Source organism: Heterodontus francisci, chromosome 11, assembly GCF_036365525.1.
Source record: "Heterodontus francisci isolate sHetFra1 chromosome 11, sHetFra1.hap1, whole genome shotgun sequence".
Lineage (NCBI taxonomy): Eukaryota > Metazoa > Chordata > Chondrichthyes > Heterodontiformes > Heterodontidae > Heterodontus > Heterodontus francisci.
In genome coordinates this window covers 29,155,379-29,181,853 of record NC_090381.1, presented here as the reverse complement: position 1 = coordinate 29,181,853, position 26,475 = coordinate 29,155,379, and the positions used below count along the sequence as shown (strand labels likewise).

General features: G+C 43.2%; 1 protein-coding gene across 4 annotated transcripts in view; it reads right to left on the bottom strand.

The window, feature by feature from the left end:
* LOC137375160 (alpha-1,4-N-acetylglucosaminyltransferase-like) overlaps positions 1-26,475 on the bottom strand; it is a 57,881-nt gene that overhangs the window by 17,135 nt on the left and 14,271 nt on the right. For 3 of the 4 annotated variants that reach the window (XM_068041878.1, XM_068041880.1, XM_068041879.1), the window contains exon 2: positions 296-756. In XM_068041878.1, coding sequence (XP_067897979.1) covers positions 296-724 — 429 coding nt within the window. In that variant the 5' untranslated portion in view covers positions 725-756. Of the gene's footprint in view, positions 1-295; positions 757-1,552; positions 1,626-26,475 lie in introns of those variants that run through there. The other variant, XM_068041881.1, reaches the window with a different exon arrangement.

Here is a 26,475-nt window from a genome sequence, read left to right as displayed (position 1 = left end):
GCATGTGCAGAGGAATCTGTATGTATTTGGCTACTGAATCTTATAGTAAATTTAGTTACTAGGACTTGTGAAATCATTATTGTTTCAATAAAGTGAACAGAAAGGAAATTACTCTGTGTCTGTGGTTAATTTTATCACTCGTCTCAGTATCTTGTTTAAGTCGAGTCTCACAGGGTTAACAGGAAATATCTACAATTCTCATCATTTCCATATTTATATTGTATGGTAGCTGCTATATTTAAAAATTAAGGTACAAATGATTTACTCATTAAAATTATTTCTACTCATTGGTTACCTTTTGATACCAGCCATTCAGAGGAGTGCCTTCAAACAGTTCAGTGGGTTTCAAAGGTAGAAGGACAACATTACGTATCGAGGAAAGCAAAGGGATACCAGCATAGTCAGGCTGTGGATACTGTGTTAAGTTGCCACTGAATCCCTTCATGAAGTAATAGATAGGTTTATCTGGGTTTAAACGAGCTGCAGCCTCCACTGAACACACCACCAATGGTGCCGGCTCCACTTTGTCAGTTGTCTCCAAAAACAGAATCCCAGTTTTAATGGTTATGTTTGAACGTTTTGGGTTAGCTTTAGTTCTCATCTGGGGTGCTTCCAAGATGTTGTTTTTAACATACTGATAGGTGTCCATGTTACACAATCTGTACAGCACACCACAAATTGTAAATGTGAGGATGAGCAGACCCGATTTATATGCAGAAACCATGGTGTCGAGCTGGGATGTTTCTTCAAAAGCTCCTGTGAAACATAAAGATGAAGAATGTTTTAGTAGTGAATGACTTCACCATTAATGCTTGTACAGATGTGAATTAGGGTTGATCTAGTTTTGTCAAATACATATAGCTATCATGTTATTGACCGCTGCAAAAATGCTGGAAAATCATGTTCTTCCAGCACATAAGAGAGAGAAACCAGGAAATTATAGACCTGTTAGCTTAACATCTGCTTTGCAGATCCTTGAGGGACAATTCCAGTCACTTCCACTTTGAGCACATATCCATTTCTCCTACTCTTTTTCACCTACTGCATAAATAATTTCCTAACCAGATGAATAATTTGCCTTCAATTCCATGAGCTTTAATTTTAGCTGACAGTCTCTTGTGTGGAACTATATCAAAATGTATTTTTAAGTCCATATCTCGTCCATAGTTGTTTGCCTGTTTACTACTCCGGTTACTTCCTCAAAAATTTCAATGAGGTTTGTTCAACATGACCAATTCTTTACAAATCCATCTTGTTTCTCTCTAATCAGCTCAAATTTCTCTAAGTGCTCAGTGACTCGGTCCTTAATTATAGGTTCCAGTAATATCCCCACAACAGCTGTTAGACTAGCAGGTCTGTAATTTGTTTGTTTTTCTCTCACACCTTTCTTAAATCATCGAGTTACATCTGCAATTTTCAAATTTAAAGAAGCAATTCCTGAATTGAAAGAGCTTTGGAAGGTTATGGTTAAAATATATGCAATTTTCTGTCCTACTTCCTTGAAAATCCTGAAGATTTATCAGACATGCCATTATTTTTTTCTAATACTAACTGTTTTTCAATATCTTTCCTTTCTTATGTTAACTTTAGTGTGTTCCAGTCCTCGATTCATTGAGCTTGATTTTCAATCCGGGGTCGGGAACTCAATGCCCAGATAATTTGCGGGTCCTGACTCACATCGTGTCTGCATCATTCATGTGACGCTATCATCATTTCCAGATGCACTAATTGAGCCCAATTAGTGGCGCCGAGCTCTGCCAGGAGGCAGGAGCTGCCTGCTGAGCATGATCGTCAAAGGCAGATGGCAGCCATACTGCAGTCTGCTGCTGCCTTGCAGAATAGAGGAGGCAGAATTTCGAAGGGTCCAGTAGAGAAGTAGCCTATTGGGAAACTAAAAGGTATTGAACTGAATCTGAGACAAAAACCCTTCGTGCCAAAACATTTTCATTATTGCTTGATGGCTTCCCGCATTGCACCTGAAAACTGTGCACTAATGTGCACCAGACTGTTCGGGCCGGATTTTTAAAGCCTGCTGCGTGCAGGAACGGGTGCAATTGCAATTTAAAGATTGCATTCTTGGAGGCCAGCACTGGGTCCCACCACCACCAGAAAGCAAAGATATTTTGAAAGGGACGATGGGTGGGAGGGAACAGCAACCCTGCATACCTCCAATTAAGAGCCTGTGGAGCTTATTGTTGAGCTCATTAACAGGATTGTTCGCAGCAGTTTTCAATTTTTAAAGGAGGGAAATGGAGAGAACACCATGTCTGGAACACGACAGGGTGTACAAGTCATGAACACTGCGGGGGCCGTGAAGGCTAAGATTAAAATAATGCAAAGGCATAAATAAAGCTCAGCTGCTCCAAATGCACCACAGCCTGGACATTGCTGGATCTAGAAGACTTGCTTTTCTCAGTTGCGAGTGGCAAGAATCTGGAGAGGGAAATGAGGCTGCTGGCATCACCTAGGCACCTGGAGGTGGCAGGGGAAGAGCTGGTGAATGCACAAAGACGAGTTGAGAGAGTTGGTATGGGAACAGGCTACACTGACATTGGACTGAGCAACTAGATTGAGCTGCAGTAGGTGCAACCTTGTGGACAGCTGGAGGCCAGAGAAGCATAGTGAGGGACTGCAAGGGGAGGAAGGTATGACCAAGAGATTAGGTGCAAAGCCCAAGAGTCAGCTCTAAATGACAGAGCACCAGTGCCGTAGGAGTCTACACCTGTCCAGGCAGATGATCTCGATGCTGCATGCTCTGACCCCCAATGACCTGAGGCCTCACTGCCCCCATGGCAGTCCCCTTCCTGCAGCCGTTAAGTTCTCAGGTGCCCTGAATTTCTATGCAACTGGTCGTTCCAGGGATCAGCTGTGAACCAAGGTGGCATCTCGCAATGAGTATCTCATCATTCCATCAAGAGGGTCACGAATGCTGTAATCCGGAGGGTGGGCGAACTACATCAACTTTGACACAGTGGGGCCTGTGCAGGCACAGAGGGCATTGGGTTCAGCCTCTGATCACTGTGACAGTCTGCTACATTCTCCATAACATGGCCCTCCAGAGAGTTGTGGACCTTGAGGACAGTGAGGGGAAGGAGCAGGAGGTAAGAAAGGAGGAGGAAGAGGGGGAAGAGGGAATTTAACACTTAACAGAGAGGTACCACTGCTGCACGACAAGGTGTCATCCGCCTGCCACCCTTCAGGAAGAAGACCTCGCTCCTCTCCTTCACTGCCTCCAGCATTAGATCCAGATCGGCATCGATCAAGTGAGGGTCTGCCCTGCCCTGAGTGCCAGGCCTCCAGCTCCCCTGTAACATCTCACTTCCCTCTGGTGCTGTGGAAGGCAGATCTCTCCCTCAGGACAACCAGTAGCCTCAATGATAGCTGCCGTGGAAATCTACATGAGCCCTGCACTTGATCAGACCCACTGCCCTTTTCAATCGCCCGGTTCTAAGAGGACAGAAAACCCGTCTCCACACCAATTCAGGCTTTCCCACTAGAAAATTACAATCTGAATCAGCTTCCCAGAGGTGGCAGGTTTCAGACCAAAAACCAGACCAGGGTCCTGTTTCCACCACCACTTTGAAATTCCGGCCCCTAGTTCTTGTTTCCTGTCTACGTCACGAAAATCCAGCCTTTGGATTCAGCTAACTGCAACTTGAACATTGCCTTCTGGTCATCCCCAGTCCAATAACAAACTCCTCTGGGAGCTTAACAGGCAGTTAATTGGAGGCGTGCGGGTTGCCACCTCACCCACCCCTATCATTGCTTTGAAAACAGCAGTGCATCCCGGAAAAGTCAGAACACTGACACACCATCTGGGAACGCTATTTTCAAAGCATGCCTGCTCCCATTATCTCCCCCAGAGCTGATTGAAAATCCCAGCCATTATTAATTTCCCTGGAATATCAGGAATATTATTCTCTTCCTTCACTTGAAGACTGACACAAATCATTCACTATGTCTGCCATTTTCTAATTTTCATTTGCAATATAAACCCCATCTGTTTTCAAAGAGCTCACTTTCCACTTGACTATCATTTTCCTCTAATATAATTTCCTTTTGTGTTAATCTTGATACCCCTCACAAGTTTCTTTTTGTAGTTCCTTTCACAGCTCGTACCATATTTTTGTCTTCCTTTTGTTGTTGTTTATATCTCTCTCAGTGCTGAGTGTGTGTCGAGCTGCTTGAGTGTTGTTGGACCTGCACCCATCCAGGCAAGTGAAGAGTATTCCATCACACTCCTGACTTGTGCCTTGGAGATGGTGGACAAGCTTTGGGGAGTCAGGAGGTGAGTTACTCACTGCAGGATTCCTAGCCTCTGACCAGCTCTTGTAGCCACAGTATTTATATAGCTACTTCAGTTCAGTTTCTGGTCAATGGTAACCCCAGGATGTTGATAGTGGGGGATTCAGTGATGGTAATGCCGTTGAATGTCAAAGTGAGATGGTTAGAGTCTCTCTTGTTCGAGATGGTCATTGCCTGGCACTTGTATGGTGCGAATGTTACTTTCCACTTATCAGCCCAAGCCTGGATATTGTCCAGGTCTTGCTACATTTCTACACGAACTGTTTCGGTATCTGAGGAGTCGCAAATAGTGCTGAACAGTCTGCAATCATCAGCGAACATCCCCACCTCTGACCTTATGATTGAAGGAAGCTCATTGATGAAGCAGCTGAAGATGGTTAGGCCTTGAACCTACCCTGAGCAAATCCTGCAGTGATGTCCTGGATCTAAGATGATTGACCTCCAACAACCACAACCATCTTCCTTTGCATGAGGTGCGACTCCATCAGTGGAGACTTTTCCTCCTGATTCCCATTGACTCCAGTTTTGCTCGGGCTCCTTGATGCCATACTCGGTCAAATGCTGCCTTGATGTCAAAGGCAGTCACTCTCACCTCATCTCTTGAGTTCAGTTCTTTTGTCCATGTTTGAACCAAGGCTTAAATGAGGTCAGGAGCTGAGTGGCCCTGGTGGAACCCAAACTGAGCGTCACTGAGCAGGTTATTGCTAAGCAAGTGCTGCTTGATTGTACTGTCGATGACACCTTCCATTACTTTACTGATGATTGAAAGTAGACTGATGGAGCAACAATTGGCTGGGTTGAACCTGTCCTGCTTTGTGTGTACAGGACATACCTGGGCAATTTTCCACATTGCAGGGTAGATGCCAGTGTTGTAGCTGTAGTGGAACAGTTTGGCTAGGGGTGCAGCTAGTTCTGGAGCACAGGTCTTCAGTACTATTGTCGGAATGTTGTCAGGGCCATAGTCTTTGCAGTATCGAGTGCCTTTAGTCATTTCTTGATATCACGCGAGTGAATCGAATTGGCTGAAGACTGGCATCTGTGAAGCTGGGGACTTCAGGAGGATTCCGAGATGGATCACTAACTCTGCACTTCTGGCTGAAGATTGATTCTGTGGCGAGTAACACACATCCTGACTCTCCAAAGCTGTCCACAAGGCACAAACCTGGAGTGTGATGTAATAATTTGCGCTTGCCTGGATGAGTGCAGCTCCAACAACACTCAAGAAGCTCGACACCATTCAAGACAAAGCAGCCCACTTGATTGGCACCCCATCCGCCACCTTGAACATTCATTCCACTGTCCAAATCTGCTACCACTCCCACCCAGAAGGACAAGGGCAGCAGCTGCAGGCGATCTACACCACCTGAAAATTCCCCTCCAAGCCACACACCATCCTGACTTGGAACTATATCACTGTTCCTTCACTGTCACTGGGTCAAAATCCTGGAACTCCCTTCCTAACAGCACTGTGGGTGTACCTACCCCACATGGACTGCAGCAGTTCAAGAAGGCTGCTCACCATCACTTTCTCAAGGGCAATTAGGAATGGGTAATAAATGCTGGCCTAGACAGTGACGCCCAAATCCCTGGAACGAATAGAAAAAAAGAATTCCTAGCCTTTGAGCTGCTCTTGTAGCCAGAGTATTTATACGGCTGGTGCAGTTAAGTTTCTGGTCAACTGTAACCCCCAGGATGTTGACGGTAGAGGATTCAGAGATGCCATTAAATGCCAAGTGGAGATGGTTAGGTTCTCTCTTGTTGAAGATGGTATGACTCCAACCAGTGGAGAGTTTTGCCCGATTCCCATTGACTTCAATGTTGCAATTCCTCCCTCCCTTTTACCCCCTGATTTTCTACTATTATTGTGACTGCGAAGACAGATAGAAAATATTTGTTCAAAGTCTCTGCCATTTATGTGTTTCCATTATTAATTCCCCAGTCTCATCCACTAAGGGACCTATGTTTACTTCAGCTACCGTCATCCTTATATACTACTTTCTCCCTTTGCTGGTTTCTAAAATTTCCCAATCTTTTGGCCTACTACTAATTTTGCCACATTGTATATCTCTTCTTTCAATTTGATATCATCCTTAACTTCCTTAGTTAACCGTGGATGGTTCATCCTTCTTGTCGAGTTTTTCTTTCTCAATGGAATATATCTTTGTTGAGAATAATGAAATATCTCCTTAAATGTCTGCCATTGGTTATCATCCCTCTTACCTTTTAATCTATTTCCCAGTCCACTTAGCCAGCTCTGTCTTCATATCTTTTGAATTGCTTTTATTTAAGACACTAGTTTCAGAACCAAGTTTCTCACCCTCAAACCAAATGTGGAACTCTATCATGTTATGATTGCTGTTCCCTGGGGAACATTTGTTTTTATTCGTTCATGGATGTGGAAGTCGCTGGCTAGGACAACATTTATTACCCATCCCTAATTGCCCTTGAGAAGGTGGTGGTGAGCTGCCTTCTTGAACCGCTGCAGTCCATTTGGGGTAGGTAAACGCACAGTGCTGTTAGGAAAGGAGTTCCAGGATTTTGACCCACCGACAGTGAAGGAATGGCGATATAGAGTCATAGAGTCATTGAGTCATACAGCATAGAAACAGGCCCTTCAGCCCACCACGTCCATGCCCACCAGAATGCCTATCTATAGTAATCCCACCTGCCTGCATTAATTCCATATCCCTCTATGCCTCGCTCATTCAAGTACCAGTCCAGATGCCTCTTAAATGTCGCTACTTTTCCTGCCTCCACCTCCTCTGGCAGCTCATTCCAGATACCCACTATTCTTTGTGTGAAAAATTTATCTCTTTGATCCCCTTTAAACCTCCTCCCTCTCACCTTAAATCTATGCCCTCTAGTTTTAGTCACCCCTACCATGGGAAACAGACTCTGGCTATCTACCCTATCTATGCCTCTCATAATTTTATATACCTTAATCATGTCCCCTCTCAGCCAGGTTCCAGGTCAGGATGATGTGTGGTTTGGAGGGGAACTTGCAGGTGGTGGTGTTCCGTCTAGGTGGCAGAGGGCGTGGGTTTGGAAGATGCTATCCAAGGTGCATTGCTGCAGTGCATCTTGTAGATGGTGTCGAGCTCCTTGAGTGTTGTTGGAGCTGCACCCATCCAGGCAAGTGGAGAGTATTCCATCACACTCCTGACTTGTGCCTTGTAGATGGTGGACTGGCTTTGGGGAGTTAGAGGTGAGTTACTTGCCACAGGATTCCTAGCCGCTGACCTGCTCTTGTAGCCACGGTATTTATATGGTTACTCCAGCTCAGTTTCTGGTCAATGGTAACCCCCAGGATGTAGATAGTGGGGGATTCAGAGATTGTAATGCCAATGAATGTCAAGCGGAGATTGGATTCTCTCTTATTTGAGATAGTCATTGCCTGGCATGGGTGTGTGGCGCGAATGTTACTTGCCACTTATCAGCCCAAGCTTAGCTATTGCCCAGGTCTTGCTGCATTTCTACACGGACTGCTTCAATATCTGAGGAGTCACGAATGATGCTGACATTGTGCAATCATCAGTGAACATATCCAATTCTGACCTCATGATTGAAGGAAGGTCATTGATGAAGCAGCTGAAAATGGTTGGGCCCAGGCCACTACCCTGAGGGACTCCTGCAGTGATGTCCTGGAGCTGAGATAATTGACCTCCAACAACAACAACCATCTTCCTTTGTGCTAGGTATGACTCCAACCAGCAGAGCGGTTTCCCTCGATTCTCATTGAGTCCAGTTTTGCGAGGGCTCCTTGATTCCATTCTCGGTCAAATGCTGCCTTGATGTCAAGGGCAGTCATTCTCACATCACCTCTTGAGTTCAGCTCTTTTGTTCATGTTTGAACGAGGTCAGGAGCTGAGTTGCCCTGGTGAGACCCAAACTGAGCATCACGAAGCAGGTTAATGCGAAGCAAGTGCCGCTTGATAGCACTGTCGATGACACCTTCAATCACCTTTCTGATGATCAAGAGTAGACTGATTGGGCAGTAATTGGCCAGGTTGGATTTGTCCTGCTTTTTGTGTACAGGACATACCTGGGCAATTTTCTACATTGTCAGGTAGATACCAATGTTGTAGCTGTACTGGAACAGCTTGGCTAGGGGCGCGGCAAGTTCTGGAGCAAAGGTCTTAAGTACTGTTTTACTGAGATTATTTATTAATCCTATCTCATTACACAGTACTAGATCTAAAATAGCCTGTTCCCTGGTTGGTTCCACAATGTATTGTTAGAAGAAACTGCCCTGAATACCCTCTATGAACACCTCCTCAAGTCTTCCTTTGCCAATTTGATTTCTCTACTTACATACGAACATACGAATTCAAGCAGGAGTAGGCCACTCGACCCCTAGAGCCTGCTCCATCATTCAATAAGTTCATGGCTGAACTGATTACTCCACATTTCCACCTACCCCTGATAACCTTCCACCCCCTCGCTTATCAAGAATCTATCTACCTCTGCCTTAAAAATATTCAAAGACTCTGCTTCCACCGCCTTTTGAGGAAGAGAATTCCAAAGACCCACAAACCTCTGAGAGAAAAAATTTCTCCAAATCTCTGTCTTAAATGGGCAACCCCTTATTTTTAAACAGTGACCCCTAGTTTTAGATTGTCTCACAAGGGGAAACATCCTTTCCACCTACACCCTGTCAAGACCCCTCAGGATCTTATATGTTTCAATCAAGTTACCTTACTCTTCTAAATTCCAGCAGATACAAGCCTGGCCTGTCCAATCTTTCCTCGAAAGACAGCCCACCCATTCCAGGTATTAGTCTAGTAAACCTTCTCTGTACTGCCTCCAACACATTTACATCCTTCCTTAAATAAGGAGGCCAATACTGTACACAACATTCACCAATGCCCTGTATAACTAAAGCATAACCTCCCTACTTTTGTATAAAATTCCCCTCATGATAAACAATAACATTCTATTAGCTTTCCTAATTACGTGCTCTACCTGCATACTAACCTTTTGCAATTCATGCACTTGGACACCCAGATTCCTCTGCATCTCAGAGCTCTGCAATCTCTCACCATTTAAATAATATGCTCTTTTTATTCTTCCTGCCCAAAGTGGTCAATTTCACACTTTCCCACATTATACTCCATTTGCCAGGTCTTTTCCCACTCACTTAACCTATCTATATCCCTTTGTAGCCCCTTTATGTCATCTTCACGACTTACTTTCCGACCTATCTTTGTGTCATCAGCAAATTTAGCGACCATACCTTCGGTCCCTTCATCTAAGTAATTTAGATAAATTATAAAAAGTTAAGCACAGATCCCTGTCGCACACCACTTGTTACATCTTGCCAACCAGAAAATGACCCATTTATGCCCACTGTCTGTATCCTGTTAGCTATCCAATCTTCTATCCATACCAATGTTACCCCCTACACGATGAGCTTTTATCTTCTGCAATAACCTTTGATGTGGCACCTTATCAAATGCCTTCTGGAAATCTAAGTACAAACACATCCACTGGTTCCCCTTTTTGCACAACACATGTAACTCCCTCAAAGAACTTCAATAAATTGATTAAACGTGATTTCCCTTTCACAAAACCATGTTGACTCTGCCTGATTACCTTGAATTTTTCTAAATGCCCTGCTATAACGTCTTTCATAATACCTTCTAACATTTTCCCTAAGACAGATGTTAAGCTAACTGGCCTATAGTTTCCTGCTTTATGTCTCCCTCCCTTTTTGAATAAAGGAGTTACATTCACTGTTTTCCAATCTCATAGAACCTTTCCCGAATCCAGGGAATTTTGGAAGACTAAAACTAACACATCAATTATCTCACTAGCCACTTCTTTTAACACCCTAGGATGAAGTCCATCAGGACCTGGGGACGAGTTTGCCCAGAGCTCCAACAGTTTGTCAGGACCACTTCCCTGATGATCGTAATTTTCTTGAGTTCCTCCCTCCCTTCCATTTCCTGACTTACAGCTAAAACTGGGATGTTACTTGTATCCTCATTAGTGAAGACCAATGCACAATACCTGTTCAATTTATCTGCCATCTCCTTATTATCCATTATTAATTCCCCAGACTCACTTTCTATAGGACCAACACTCACTTTCTTAACTCTTTTCTTTTTTTAAATATCCATCGAAACTCTTCCCATCTGTCTTTATATTTCTAGCTAGCTTTCTCTTGTACTCTAATTTAAACTTCCTTATCAATCTTTTAGTCATTCTTTGCTGTTTTAAATATCCTGTCCAATCTACTGACCTGCCTCCCATCTATGTGCAATTATAGGCTTTTTCTTAAAGTTTGATACTATCTTTAACTCTTTTAGTTAACCACGGATGGCGGGTCCCACCCTTGGAATTTTTCTTTCTCGTTGAAATGTATCTATTCTGTGTATTCTGAAATTGCCCTTTAAATGTCTGCCACAGCATCTCTATTGACCTATCCCTTAATCTAATTTGCCAGTTCACTTTAGCTATCTCTGCTTTCTTGCCCTCATAATTGCCCTTATTTGAGTTTAAAATACTAGTCTGGGACCCATTGTTCTCTCCCTCAAACTGAATGTAAAATTCAATCATATGATCGCTGCTACCTAGGGGCGCCTTAACTATGTCATTAATTAATCCTATCTCGTTGCACAATACCAGATCAAGTATAGCCTGCTCTCTGATTGGCTTCAGAATGTATTGTTCCAAGAAATTATCCCGCAAACATTCTAAGCACTCCTCATCTAGGCTACTTCTGCCCATCTGATTTTTCCAGTCTATATGTAAGTTAAAATCCCCCATAATTATCACTGTACCTATCTGACAAACTGCCATTATTTCTTCCTTTATACCCCGTCCTACAGTGTGGTTAATGTCAGGTGGCCTGTACACCACTCCCACAAGTGACTTCTTGCCGTTATGATTTCTCATCTCTATCCAAACTGCTTCGACATCCTGGTTTCCTGAACTTAGGTCATCCCTCTCTATTGCACTAATACCATCATTAATTAACAGAGCTACCCCTGCACATTTTCCCAGCTCCCTGTCCTTCCTAAATGCCATGTACCCTTCAATATTCAGGTCCCAATCAATGTCATCCTGCAGCCATGTCTCTGTAATGGCTATCAGATCGTACTTATTTATTTCTATTTGTGCTCTCAGTTCATCTGTTTTGTTTTGAATGCTATGTGCATTCAGAAACAGAGCCTTCAGTTTTGTCCTTTTATTATTTTTGTAACCTCCAGCCTTATCTGTTCATTTACTCTTAGATTTGTATGCTCTGTCCCTTCCTGTCACAGTCTGTTTATCATTTCCCATATTAATACCTTTCTCTCTTGCTTGTCTCTACTCCTTGATTTACCTTATCTTACCAAACTTGATCCCTTGGCCCCATTATTCAGTTTAAACCCTCCTTACTTCCTTAGTTATGCAGCTCGCTAGAACACCGGCACCAGCATGGTTCAGGTGTAGGCCATCCCAACGGTACAGCCACCATTTTCCCCAATACTGGGGATCCCGCCATAGGATTTCTGCCTTTCACTCCGGACACCATCCTATTGTGTCCTATCTATGTCCCATTTACTATCAGAATTTTATATATACTAATAATTGCTATGTAACCAAACCGATGTAACTCCAATTTTCCTTGTGTCCATTCTTGTGCGCATTTTAGCTGTCACTCTGGACTCTCAGCGTCCCAAATCCCTACCCCAAACCTCTTCAATACTCAGCAACCTTCCTGATCTCTTACTACCGTCCCAGGTTTGATTCCTTCTTGGACAAGCTTACAGATTCCCTCTTTGCCTCTCTTGGCATCCTCCGAAGGGCCATTGAGGCAATCTGCTCTGCTTTATTAAAAGCAACAACCCCAAGTGCCCCATCCTACTCTCTCACCAATCTTCCCACCCAGTGCATCTGCTAGGAGCTAATTTTGCCAATCTCCTTCCCACCCAATTCACCCCTTCCACTGCACTCTTTGTGGACTCTACCAGTGGATTAGATCTCAACGCCTCTGTCTGGAACTCCTTCCAGAATGTCATTTCACTGGTGAACAAGACATTTGCCTTCCATAAATTTATTGTGGATGATTGTATCAACATAATGACCTTGACAGAAAGCTGGCTGAGGGTTTATGCCATCTTCCCCCTAAATGAAGCCTCGCTGTTCATTATATGCTCAAAGTGATCAGTGAATTACACTGCTTGTCTGGCTCTTGAAACTTTTTGGTTCTCTACATGAGTTCACACGACTGGAAGGATTGAATTTTGAAACTCTTCCAAGAGAATCAGTTCTCTAAGGTTCTCATATGTGGCTTCCAACTTTACTGCCTGTATCTAATGATCAAAATTAATTTGCTTTACCCTCTCAAATTCTGCATAAGTCTGCTCAGCCGCTCTCTGGAGTTTCTGAAACTTTGGTCAGTAAGCTTCAGGGACTAACCATATGCAGCGAAAATAGCCATTTTGCCATCTCATAATCTGCAGAAGCCTCTTCAGAAAGCATGGCATAAACCTCATGAACTCTGCCCATCAACCTTCTTTGCATAAGCAGTGTCCAGCTTTCCTTTGGCCATTTCATCTTTTGGCTTTTTTTTTTTAAAAGGAAATGAAAAATGCCTCTACGTCCCTTTCCTCAAACCTAGGGAAAGCTTATATAAATTTAAACAGATTTTTGCTGAGTCGTGGGCTGAATTCAGATTCTTCCTGACCATAATTTTCCCTGGGGTCAAGACTTTGTCATAGTTCCATCTCTCTTGACTTCCCTATCTTCTTTTTCACTTTCTCTCTGAAATGCTCTCTCTTTCTCCCTTTCCTCTTCTTCAAATTCAAGTTTTTTCATTGTCAATTCTTTTTCAGCCTAAATTTTTTTCAATTCTATTGCTATTTCTTTTTCCTGTTGAAGCCTAAGTTTTCCCATTTCTTGATCCTGCTCAAGTTTTTTCAGCTGTAGCTGTATTTTAGCGAACTCAACTGCATCACCCTCTGACCTGCTGTCTCCTTCTCTTCTTTCAGTTTCAAATGTTGGGCTATTACTTCAATTATCTCTGCTTTTTTAGCACCTGATTTCAATTCTAACTCCAATTGTGCTGCAAAATCTTTTAGTTTAACCTTGGTTAAAGTTTTCAAGTCACTGTGGGATATATTCTCCTTTCGCTGAAAATCTGCAGCAACTGCTAATGCCTTTCCAGCGGTCTAGACTTTACCCTATTACACAAGAAACCTGTTTCTTTTATTTTTCTATTTTTTTCTCTTTCAATTTATGATACTCCCCTTACAATTAACATTATCTGCATGGATTTGATCCCAACAAGAACCCCCAATTAATATGTTACAACTGAGGCAGGAGGAGTGCACTGTTAATTCAGACCCACTTCTCCACAGGTCACAGCATATCAATATATTTTCCCACCTACTAAAACACAGCCAATGGTATCTGTCCCCCAGACTAATGCACCAACCAGGTTTCTTTAATCAACAACAAAATTAACTATTTATGATAGAAACAAGTCTTAACCAATAGTGAGATAAATCTCTATACAAAAAGCTCCTTATTTTCCTGGCTCTCATGCACACATATATGCCTTAAAAAAAAAACTGGTTCACCAGAGAAAAAGGATTTTCAGTTTACAGTTGTTTCATAAGAATATTATAAATTGTCACTAGTATAGGTAGGTGGTAGGGAAATATAGGGACAGGGGGGGATGTTTGGTAGGAATATGGGATTAGTGTAGGATTAGTATAAATGGGTGGTTGATGTTCGGCACAGACTCGGTGGGCCGAAGGGCCTGTTTCAGTGCTGTATCTCTAATCTAATCTAATCTAATCTAATAGAAGGAATAATAAAATAACTCAGTTTGTCACAGTCTGTGAGGAATTTCTTTGGTTTGGTGAGGTGTCCCAGAGTCGAATAGTCAGATGTCACTCAAAGTTTCTCCAGGTGAGGTTGATGAACAGTCTGCGATGACTAGGCATTCGAGGCAATTCAACTGCAGCAGGCTTCACATAGATCTTTCATCAGGGGTGTAGCAACAGATTTTCTTAGGTTTTACAGCAGCAGGACAGCAGTAAAAGATTTTTTCAGATTTCAGGATTTCTTAATACACAGTAAGCAACAGGAACCACACTTGATGCAGGGATTCTTCAGAGACAGGAGGCAATAGGAATCTGCCACCATTGAAATACAGGATTTTAACTCAACAGATGCAGGATTCCTTTACAGAGAGAGGTAACACTTTTTCTGGGTCTTCCTCTTCGATTTCCATGCAGGCCAAAGCCAAATTTCAAATGCCTGCTCATTGTCCAACTCACTGGCTTTTTAAAGGGTCCAAAGTGAAAGCAAAACTTTCCTAAACAGGTCACATGTCCAGAAATAGAGTCACCCTTGTCATTCAAAGAGTTGGTCTGAGGTGGTCATACCTTTTGCTAGTTTCCTCGAAATTGTCTGCTTTACTGTCCTTGTAAACAAAGTCAACTTCCTTTCAAAACATGCAAACATTTCAGTTATTTGCATGTGTCTATGTCCACAGAAAAATCCTTTTTCTGTTTTTAAAAACACACAGCATTGTAAGTTTTTAATATTAAAAACAAAAACCTTGTCACATCCCATCTCGAATACTGTGTTCTGCTTTGGGCAACGCACTTCAGGAGATATATATTGCCCTTGGAGGGGTTCATCAGAATGATAACTGGGCTTAGAGAGTTAAATTATGGCTACAAGTTGCATAAAGTTGCCTTGTATTCCTTTGAATATAGAAGATTAAGGGGTGATCTGATCGATGTGTGTAAATGTGAAAAGAATTTCATATAGTAGGCGTGGAGAATTTGATGGGGAAATCAAGAACAAGGAGATGTAATCATAAAATTAGGGCGAGGCCATTTAGGAAGGAAATCAGTCAGGGCGGCACAGTGGTTCGCACCACAGCCTCACAGCTCCAGCCACCCAGGTTCACTTCTGGGTACTGCCTGTGCAGAGTTAGCAAGTTCTCCTGTGACCGTGTGGGTTTCTGCCGGGTGCTCTGGTTTCCTCCCACTGCCAAAGACTTGCAGATTGATAGGTAAATTGGCCATTGTAAATTGTCCCTAGTGTAGGTAGGTGGTAGGGAATATGGGATTAATGTAGGAGGGAATGTGATAGGGAATATGGGATTAATGTCTTTCTTTGGCCTCCTTGTCTCGAGAGACAATGGGTAAGCGCCTAGCTGCATTTAAATAATGTTCAAATAACAATCAAGAATTGTTAGTCAGTGAGATCAGGTCACACAGCAGAATCCAGGAACTGAACCTGGAAATTTCTAATCTCAGTACCTTGCTACTTGATGCGTTTAAGTGTATAAGGCAATAAATATTACAAAGTATTGTGGCTAATTTTGAGAAATTGAATGTAGAAGCAGCCAGATAATTTATATGGTACCTTGCTTAGACCAAACTTGGGATTAATGTAGGATTAGTATAAATGGGTGGTTTATGGTCGGCATAGACTCAGTGGGCCAAAGGGCCTGTTTCAGTGCTGTATCAGTCTATGACTCTAACTTTTTGATGGTGGAAATCCGGAACTCTGTCCACCAAAAGACTGTGTATGTTGCATCATGATAGCTTTCAAGACTCAGATTGACAGACTTCTGTTCGGTAAGGGTGTCAAGGCATATGGAGCTAAAGCAGCTCAGCTGGGTTGAGATATATATCAGTTACGATCTAGTTAAATAGCGGAGCAGGTTTGAGGGGCTGAATAACCTCATATTTTCCTGTGTTCCTCTGAAACAGAGGTTGGGTGAGAATAATTAATATGGCAGTTTGGAACTAAAAATGGCAGCATGTGTGAAAGGAAACAGTGATAAATTGAACTCATAGAAAGAGTCATGGAGAGTCATTTACAGCATAGAAGGAGGCCATTCAACCCGTTGAGTCTATACTGGCTGTTCACGGAGCTATTCAGTCCGTCCCACTGCCATACTCGATTCCCATAGCCCTGCAAATCTATTTCCTTTCGAACTCAATGGTTGTCTCTGCTTCCATCACCCTTGTGGGCAGTGACTTCCAGATCATTACCACCCGCTGGGGGAAAAAGTTCTTCCTCACATTCACTCTACATCTCTTGCCTGAAACCTTCAATCTCTGTCCCCTAGTCCTTGTACCATTAGTTAATGAGAACAGCTTTTCCTTGTCTAACTTATCTAAGCCTGTAATAATCTTGTACATTTCCATGAAATCTCCCCTCAATCTCCTTGTTTTTCCATACTAACCCTGCAACTAAAATTCCCCATCCCTGGAATCACTCCTTTGCACCCTCTCAAGGACCCTTACATCCTTCCTGAAACGTGGTAACCAGAACTAGATGCAATACTCCAGTTGGAGCCTAACCAGAGCTTGATAACTTCCCTGTTTTGTACTCAATGCCTCTGTTTATGAAGCCCAAGATCCCAAAAGCTTTATTAAGCAATCTCTCGATATGTCTTGCCACCTTCAAAGAACGATGTGCATGCACCCCCAGGTCCCTCTGTTCCTGCACATTCTTAAGAACAGTGCCATTAAGTATATATTGCCTCTCCTTATTCCTTCTGCCAAAATACATCACCTCACACTTGTCAGTATTACATTCCATCTGCCACCTGTCTGCCCATTCTGCTAGCCTATTTATGTCCTGTTGTAGGCGATTCATATCATCCTCACTGTTTGCCATTCCTTCAAGTTTGCTGTCATCAGCAAAGTTTGAGATTCTCGTCTGCATTCCAACATCCAAGTCATTTATATGTAGCAAACGAAGCAGTGGTCCCAGCACTGACACTTAGGGAACACCACTGTCTACCATCCTCCACTCTGAAAACCAACCATTTACTATGACTCACTGTTTTCTGTCATCAAATCAATTTTTAAAAATCAATTTGGACACTGACCTTCCTATTCCATGAGCCTCAGTTTTGTTAACCAGGCTTTCATGTGGTACCTTATCAAATGCTTTCCTAAAATCCATATAAACAACATCCACCACATTCCCTTCATCAACCTTTTCTGTTACTTCATCAAAAAATTCAATTAGATTAGTCAAGCATGATCTGCCTTTTACAAATCCATGCTGGCAATTGTTGTATGATTGCCTTTAAGAGTGATGTCCCTTTAAGATCAGAGTATGCTAATGAGCTAAGTAACAGGACACAGTCATGTGACTCAGATTCAGAGTCACTATGCAACTGTAGCACCTCGAGGCAAGTTCTGTATATAGTTAGCTCTGTACTGTCTAATAGTTTAGCTTTAATAGACCTGATGGAGATCTTCAACATAACTGGACTCCACACATCTCGTTTTTGTTGCATCAGACAACGTAAAAAGGACCTGTAAAAAGGGCTGAGGGATGAATTAATTGAGGTGTGCAAAACTATGAGGGGCCTAGACAGAGTAGACCAGAAGGATTTGTTTCCCCTCGTGGAGAGGTTAATTACCAGGGGGGTACGGATTTCAGGTGATTGGTAGCAGGATTAGAGGGTAAATGAGGAAAACCTTTTCACCCAGAGGGTGGGGGGTGTCTGGAATTCACTGCCCGGTGAAGGCAGAGACCTTAAATTCATTTATAAGTTACCTGATTAGATTGGGCAGCTAGTTTTTTCAGCTGGCGCAAACACAATGGGCTGAATGGCCTAAGGTTCTATGGTTAATTATATGGTGGAAACTGTGGTGAGAAGACAAAGTTTGAAGTTGAAGACCATGGGTAAAACAGCTCTGAAAATGACCATTCCTACAGCCACTGCAGAGAAAGTTCAAAACAATATATTGGCTCAAACAGTAAAAAAAAAGAACCTAACTCAAGCTGTAGGAGACAGAGCACAGAATGACAGGATGCAAGGAAATCGGGTGAGTCATTGTCCCGACGGTCCAGAAATCCGCGTTGCAAAAAAAGCTTTGAGGTGCTTGCAAAGTTGATTTTTCTTAAAGGCTCAGTAAAAGAAAAAAAAACCAGGGAAAACCCAATCAATAGCTCAGGCTTATTGATTATGTTAAAAGCCTCCCCCAGGCTGATAAAAGTTGGCACCATTACAGGAGGCGTCCGACAGCAAAAAGCACGGGAATCCTCCATTCATGCATCTCGCAGTTAAAGCTTTTAAAAAATCATCAAACCACTCGAGCAAGAAGACCTTTCATTCATTCAGCCAGAGTTTTTAAAAAACTCGTAAGCCCACTCAAGCGTGAAGAATTGCCTATTGAACGGCTGTATAAACAAAGTCTAGCAGAACAAATCGCTTGAAATGCCTATTGCACAGCTGTGTAAAGAGACCAGCTAGATAAACACGAGATAAACAGACAAGCACTGTTAAACACCTGTTCCTGTCAATCAAAGCAGCCAAGACAGTTTCTCAAAGAGGACACAGTGTAGAGTCCAGAACAAGTCTTAAAGCAAGTTTTAAGCAAAGGAACAGCAGGAAGATGGATAACAAATTTTCCCAGCAAGAACTGGAAAGCCTGGGATATCCTATCTGACTTCCAACTGTTCCAACAAAGAATGCTTCATAGACCAAATAATGGTAGAACCAGAGAAGCAAGCTCTAAAAGTACTGATAGCAGTTGGAAATGAGGGATTACACAGAATCAATACCTCAGGCTTATCTGACAAGGACCAGATATGGAAAGTGCTAGGTGATCAGCTCAGGTTATGAATGAATTTTAGAATTCACCACCTCAAATTGATGTTCTACAAGCAACAGCCTCAGGAATCAATAGATCAGTTCATCAGTTGATGCTGTAGTAAGGGCAATGAATACGATTTCTCAGAAGCTGAGCTGTCAGACCGAATAATGGAGCTGGTGATTGTATCAACACCCATTGAAGCATTTCAGAAAGACCACTTGGGGAAAAAGAAAGGTCACAGCATTAATACACTGCTGGAAGATGGCAGGAAATACGAAGCCATTGTAGCTGGACAAGAGCACCTGTAACCACTAGGTAGAGCCAAGAGTATCGGCACCATAACCAGGTTGCAAAGAGCAAGCAAGCTGTGTGGTAAGTGTGGTTGGTCCTGCTCACCAAGATGTTGTCCTGCATTTCAAGACCTGCGCAAGGCGTGCAGTGCAAAAGGACACTCAGCCCCACTATGCAAGAAATCTGTCTCCAAAGATGCAGCCAGAAGTCACAGTAGGACACAATCAAACAGACCACAGGAGCAGCAGCAGAACAGCAACAAGGAGAGCGCCAGAGACCTGCATAAACGTAAGCCGATACATGAAGTCCACAGTGAAATAGACCTGAGACAAGACTCAGAGAGAAGCAAATCTCAGCCAGAAGATGAACAGGCATTCCACGTTGTGAACCTGAACACATCAGGCTGATGAAGTCAAACAACTGGAAGCTTTCGCCACTATTAACATCATGTGTCCGAAGAAAGCTAGCAAACATAGACTCAAGGTCAAGATTGACACCGACGCAAGTGCAAATATCCTACCAGTCCAAATCCTCAAAGATATGTACTGGAGTCACTGGAAACCCATGATACAACCGACAACTGCCAAGTTATCTGCATACAACGGGTCACCCATCCCTTGTAGTGGCACATTAACATTGCAATGCAGATTTGGCAAGTTGGCTTGGAAACCACAAACATTCTCCCTAGCAGACGAGCGGACCTGCAGTGGCAGGGCTACCAGCCTCTAAGGACCTCAACATCGTGACCATCCACGAGGTCGCCAAGGTACCCATTATAGCAGAAGAGACCAAGGGTACCTGCATTGAGCCAGTCCATGACCTGCAACAGATGTACCTGGACAAGTTCGACACCACAGGAGATTTCAAAGGCGATGCCGTACTGCCCCTCAGAGAGGATGCAATTCCATCAATCGACCCTCCCAGAAAGTGAAGCGTACACATACAAGAAAAGCTTAAGCGTGAGTTAGATGACATGAAACGCAATGGCATCATCCATCGTGTGCATTGTCACACAGACTTCTGCAGCTCAATTACCTGCATACTGAAGAAGGATGGAGCATTCAGGGTGTGTCTAGATTCGAGACATCTAAACCTCTCCCTAAAGAGCTGCCCCCCACAAGATTCTGACATTAGAGGAATTGAGTCCCAAATTCACCGGAGCCAAATTCTTCTCCAAGTTGGATGCTAAACATGGAGATTAGTCAGTACACCTTGCTAAAGATTTTCAAGAAGCCACCACCTTCGAGACACCATTTGGAAGAATGTTTCCAGAGATTACCCTTTGGCTTATCTGTCAGTCAAGGCCTGTTTCAGCAGCATAAGGACAGAATTTTATAGAAAATGTGCCCTGGCTGCGTATGCATTGCCGATGACATTGTAGTAATGGGCGAAACCAAAGAAGAACGTGATCAAAATCTCCATTCACTGATGGCAGTAGCTCATTGCGAAGGGCTCGTTTTTAACAGAAAGAAGTGCCAGGTGAATGTAAGTCAGATCAATTTCTTTGGGTCCATTTATTCAGGGCGTGGAATCTGTCCTGACCCAGGCAAAGTCAACAATGTAAGTCATATGCGTACCCCTCAAGACAAGGAGGATTTACAGAGATGTCTTGGATTTTTCAACTTTTTGGCACCCTACATTCCAAATGTTTCTGACAAAGCATCATCACTGAGAGAGCTCCTAAAGAAAGCTGTACCATTTGTATGGCAGGAGGACCAACAGCATATGTTTGAGTCTCTCAAATAAGCATTGTCAGCAGAAACCCGTACCGTGCAGTACTATGATCCAAGGAAGAAGGCAATCCTGAAAGTCGTTGCCTCACAGAAAGGGCGAGGAGCATGTATCCTGCAGGATTGCAAACCAATTGCATTCAGGTCCAAATGTTTATCCTCAGCACAGCCCAATTACTCAAACACAGAGCATGAAACACTTGCTCTGGTGTTTGGGATCACAAGGTTCCACACCTACCCATTTGGTAAGCAGTTCATGGTGGAAACTGACCAAAAACCACTGGAGATGATCTGTTGCAAACCATTGACAAGTGCAAAACCTCGATTACAGCAGTTCTTCGTGAAAGTACAGGAGTACAAATTCGACAGCTGTTACAAGCCAGGTACCAAAATCATCACTTCGGATGCACTGAACAGATTGTTAAAGCCGAGCAAGAATGAGGAAGTTCAACTGGATCTACAAGTGGACAACATGGACATCAAGGTAGAAGATGTGCTCAAAATCAATTTATTGCATTCTGATCAGCACAAATATGACCAACTACAATCAGAAACAGCAAATGACCCACAACTGAAGACACTGTCATTATAGAAGGCTGGCCTGACACAGTAAAAGAGATGCCAGAAACCCTCTGATGCTTCTGGCCTTACAGAGATGAACTTGTTATCTCGAGTGGCGTCATCTTCAAGCGAAAACAGGTGATTGTGTCCAAAGCTCTCTGACAGGACATCTTGTCACAACTTCACCAAGGCCATATGGGCATAAAAAGAACAAGTCAACTGGCACGAGACACTGTTTCTGGCCAGTTATAAACAGTGACATTGAAAGGTTAGTGAGGATGTGCGAGGCATGTCAGAGCCACCAGCCACAACAATGCAAAGAATCTCTTCACCCTCATGAAATTCCATCAGTCCCTTGGCCCAAAATCACCACTGACCTATTTTCTGTTAATGGAGACAACTTTATCTTAGTCACTGATTATTTCTCCAAATTTCCAAGTATCAGACAGGTAAAAGACACTTCAAGAGAGGTTGTCACAGACACATTGAGTGCCGTATTCAGTCTATTCAGAGCACCTGAGGAAATAATTTCGGACAATGGGCCACAGTAAACGGGCAAGCTTTGCAGGGATATGTGGGCCAAATGGGGCGTATACCATGTGACGTCCTCACTACATTACCCTAGATCTAATGGTCTGGCTGAGCGAATGGTTCACACAGTCAAGTCACTTATCCTGAAATGTAGGACAACGAAACAATTTTTTTTGTGTTGCTATGCTCCACCTCAGAGCTACACCTATGGATATGGGTTCACCGTCACCAGCAGATATCATATTTGGCAGACAAGTGTGGACGACTCTGCCAAGACATCATCTGTCCAAATTCTCCGAAATGAAGGAGAAACTGCTTGAAAAACAAGGGAGAATGAAGATGGTGCATGACCAACACACAGGGGCGGAATTACCTCAGCTACATGTAGGACAAAAGGGCAGGATCATACACCCCACAATGAGAACATGGTTACCTGCAGAGGTATCCAAAATTTGCAGTGAGCCTCGTTCCTACGAGATCACAACACCTAGCAGAGCAGTTTTGCGAAGGAACTGTAGCCAACTAAAAGAAGTGTGCAATACTCCAATTGCTCACAGCGGCCTCAAAAGAATGCACCCTGTCTATGAGGGTGTGCTGGAACAATAGGACAACAACCAACACAGTAACAACATGCCTGCAAACCCAAAACAGCCAAGGATGACATCCTCAGAAGGTTATACCAAAACCAGATCTGGAAGAATTGTCAAACCACTGAAATGATATGCAGACTATTAAGCTTCTGCATATGTAAAGTTCACAATCTCTGTAGCTATGTAGATAATTTTGATGTTATCTAATTTTATGTGTTTTTACTTTTAGCATATGAGACTTATCTTTGGAAAGAAGGGAGATGTTGTATGATTGCCTTTAAGAGTGATGTCCCTGAAGATTTTAGTATGTTAACGATCTAAGTACCAGGATGCAGTCATGTGACTCAGATCCAGAGTCACTACATAATTGTTGCAACTCGAGGCATGTTCTGTAAATAGTTAGCTCTGTACTGTATAATAGTTTAGTTTTAATAAACCTGCTTGAGATCTTCAACATATCTGGACTGCACACATTTCATTTATGTTGCATCAGACAGCATAAAATAAAATCATGACAGTTAATCTCAAGTAACTCAAACCTCTCCAAGTGTGTGTTGATATTTTCCCTGATTATTGTTTCTCAAACCATACCCACTACTGATGTTAAACAAACTGTCATGTAGTTGCTCGGACTGTCCTTACACCCTTTCTTGAATAAGGGTGTTACATTTGCCACTCTCCAAACTTCTGGCACCTCCCCTATTTCCAGGGAAGATTGGAAGATTATAGCAAGCCCTGCCACTATCTCCATCTCCACTTCCTTTAGCAACCTGGGATCTAAGCCATCCAGACCAGGTGACTTATCTACCCTAAGCATAGCCAGCATTTTTCGTAATTTTCCTTCTCAATTTTCACCCTATCTATTGCTTCTAACCTCTCTGCTACTACTGATGTTTTATCAGATTCTTTTTCCTCAGTGAACACTGACACAAAGTACTCATTAAGTATATTAGTTTTGCCCTGCACGTTTATGCATATATCACCCTCTTTGCCCCTAATGGGCCCCACTCCACCTCTGACTACCTGCTTACTATTTACATGCTGGTAGAAGATTTTTGGGTTCCCTTTTATGTTGACTGCCATTCTATTCTCATGTTCTCTCTTTGCCAGTCTTATTTTCCTCCACCTCCCCTCTCAACTTATTGTATATTGCCTGGTTCCCACTTGAAGAATTCACCTGACATGCATTATACACCCTTTTTCTTGTTTCATCATAATCTCATTTCCCTTGTTCATCCAAGGAGCCCTGTTATTTATTCTCTTACCTTTCACTGTCACTAGAATGTACCTAGCCTGTACCTGAAGCATCCCTTCCTTAAAAACCTTTTTTCTGATACAGCTTTTCCTGTCAGTCGTTGATTTCTTTCTACCCTAGCTAGATCCCTTCTTATCGCATTGAAATTAGCACATAATGCAGGCTGTCACTTCACTGCAGAACTGAGGGACTGCTGCACTGTTGCCCAGGCCCTTGCCAATTTAGTTTAAATCCTCCCCAACCACACTAGTAAATCTCCCCATGAGGATATTGGTCCCAGTCCTGTAGAGGTGCCTCTTTCCCCAGAACTGGTCCCAATGCCACAACAATCTGAAGCCCTCCCTCCTGCATCATACTTCAATCCTCCCTATCCCCTATGTCTACTCTCGCTAGCACATGGCACTGGGAGTATTCTAAAGATTACTATCCTCAAGGTCTTGCTCTTTAATTTCTTCCCTAGCTCCTGAAAATCTGACCTTAGGACCTCAATACCTGCCCTTGCTATGTCGTTGGTGCACCACAGCTTCTGACTCACTCCCTTTCCCCTGCAGAATATCCTGCACATTGATGTCCTTTACCCTGGCACCAGGGGGGGCAATACACCATGCAGGACTCACAACAACCATTACAAAAATGCCTGTCTGCCCCCTGACTATGGAATTTTGTATAGCAACTGCATTTCTGCACTTTGCTGCTCCCTCCTGTATAGTCCCATGCCCATTGGTCCCATGGTTTAGACTGCACTCCTTCAAGGGGTTGTCACTCTCACAGTCTCCAAAGCTAAGTACCGGTTCGAGAGTGGTGCACACCCAAGGCTCCTGCACTTCCTGCCTCTTCCTACTCTTCCAGAGAGTCACTACCTACTTGAACTATCTTGAACTCTCAATGCTGGTGGGGTGACCAGCTCCTGGAATGTGTGATCCAGGAAACCCTCTTGCTCCCTGATGTTCCACAGTGATTCCAGCTGCTGTTCAAGCTCGGAAATCCTAAGGCTTGAGCTGTAGCAGCTGGAGACACTTCCTACACACGTGGTCACCCAGGGCACATAAAGTGTCCTGAAGTTCCCTTATGATGCAGCAATTGCAAGGTCGCAGCTGCCCATCCATAATTTAAGCAAAAACCCTCTATTCCTTTTTTATGCAATGTATTTAGCATCCCATTTAAACTATCAATTTTAATTACTATCTCTAATCCTGTTCTATGCTTATACTGTTATTACAACACGAACTGTTACACTCCACCAATTGAAAATCTTTAACTTCCCAGCTCCTAATTTGAACCAATACCCTTTCTGCTGGTCTCTATATATATTATATATATATGATAAGTTATGAAATCTGCCTTAGTTTTTAGTTTTTATACGAATGAACTGATCAAGTCTTATTTTATATTTGATTAACTGAGATTAAATTAAAAGTTTACCGGTATACTCACCCTGGCTGGCTCTCTGTTTCCCCGCGGTCTCTGTTGATTATGATGTCACTCTGACGACACTTTTCAATGTTTTTTTATTTGGCTCCGAGTCTCCCATTGCTTCTCTCCGAATCTTCAAGCTTTTGGCATGCTTTTGAAATCCTGTCCTTTCCCACTATTTATCTCCTCGTCATGACTAATTCCTCAGGACCTGGTGTCAATAATGCTGATAATAAATGAGGCAATTTTCAATGCCTGTTGGTGCTACAGATGAATGTAGTCCTGGTTTCATCTTTCCAAATGTTTTTTTTGTTGACTGTCCATCGAAACAGTCAGTTATACTTTGTATGGCTGCTTACACAAGGTATAAGTGTATAAACATGGACACATCACTCAAGAATGCAAGAACAGTTTGTATCTCAAGCAGGGTACTTCGGGTCACTTGATCTCCCTTCTTCAGGAATATTGTCTCTATTGTTGCAATGTTGTTGTAGAAGAATGGGCCCCTTCCTGATGAATGGGCCATTTCCTCTGGAAGGGAATAGACTGCTCTCGGCACAAGGAGCCTCCACTTAGAAAGAAACAGGACCGATGGAGGGGTCAAAAGAAGACAATGGCTCATTTAAAATAGAGGAGGTGAATACAATAATGAGGTGGCATTGCAAGAGGAGAGGATTTAGCTGTGAATTAGAAGGGGATATAAACCAAACCTCTGGGGAGACGAACCCTTTGAAGCAGATGAAACCTTAGAAGGAGATGATCAGTAACTGCTTGCTTAGCAGACAATGGACTGGCTGTTTTCTTTCTTTTCTTTTGGGCCTCCTTATCTCGAGAGACAATGGATACGCGCCTGGAGGTGGTCAGTGGTTTGTGAAGCAGCGCCTGGAGTGGCTATAAAGGCCAATTCTGGAGTGACAGGCTCTTCCACAGGTGCTGCAGAGAAATTTGTTTGTTGGGGCTGTTGCACAGTTGGCTCTCCCCTTGCGCCTCTGTCTTTTTTCCTGCCAACTACTAAGTCTCTTCGACTCGCCACAATTTAGCCCTGTCTTTATGGCTGCCCGCCAGCTCTGGCGAATGCTGGCAACTGACTCCCACGACTTGTGATCAATGTCACACGATTTCATGTCGCGTTTGCAGACGTCTTTATAACGGAGACATGGACGGCCGGTGGGTCTGATACCAGTGGCGAGCTCGCTGTACAATGTGTCTTTGGGGATCCT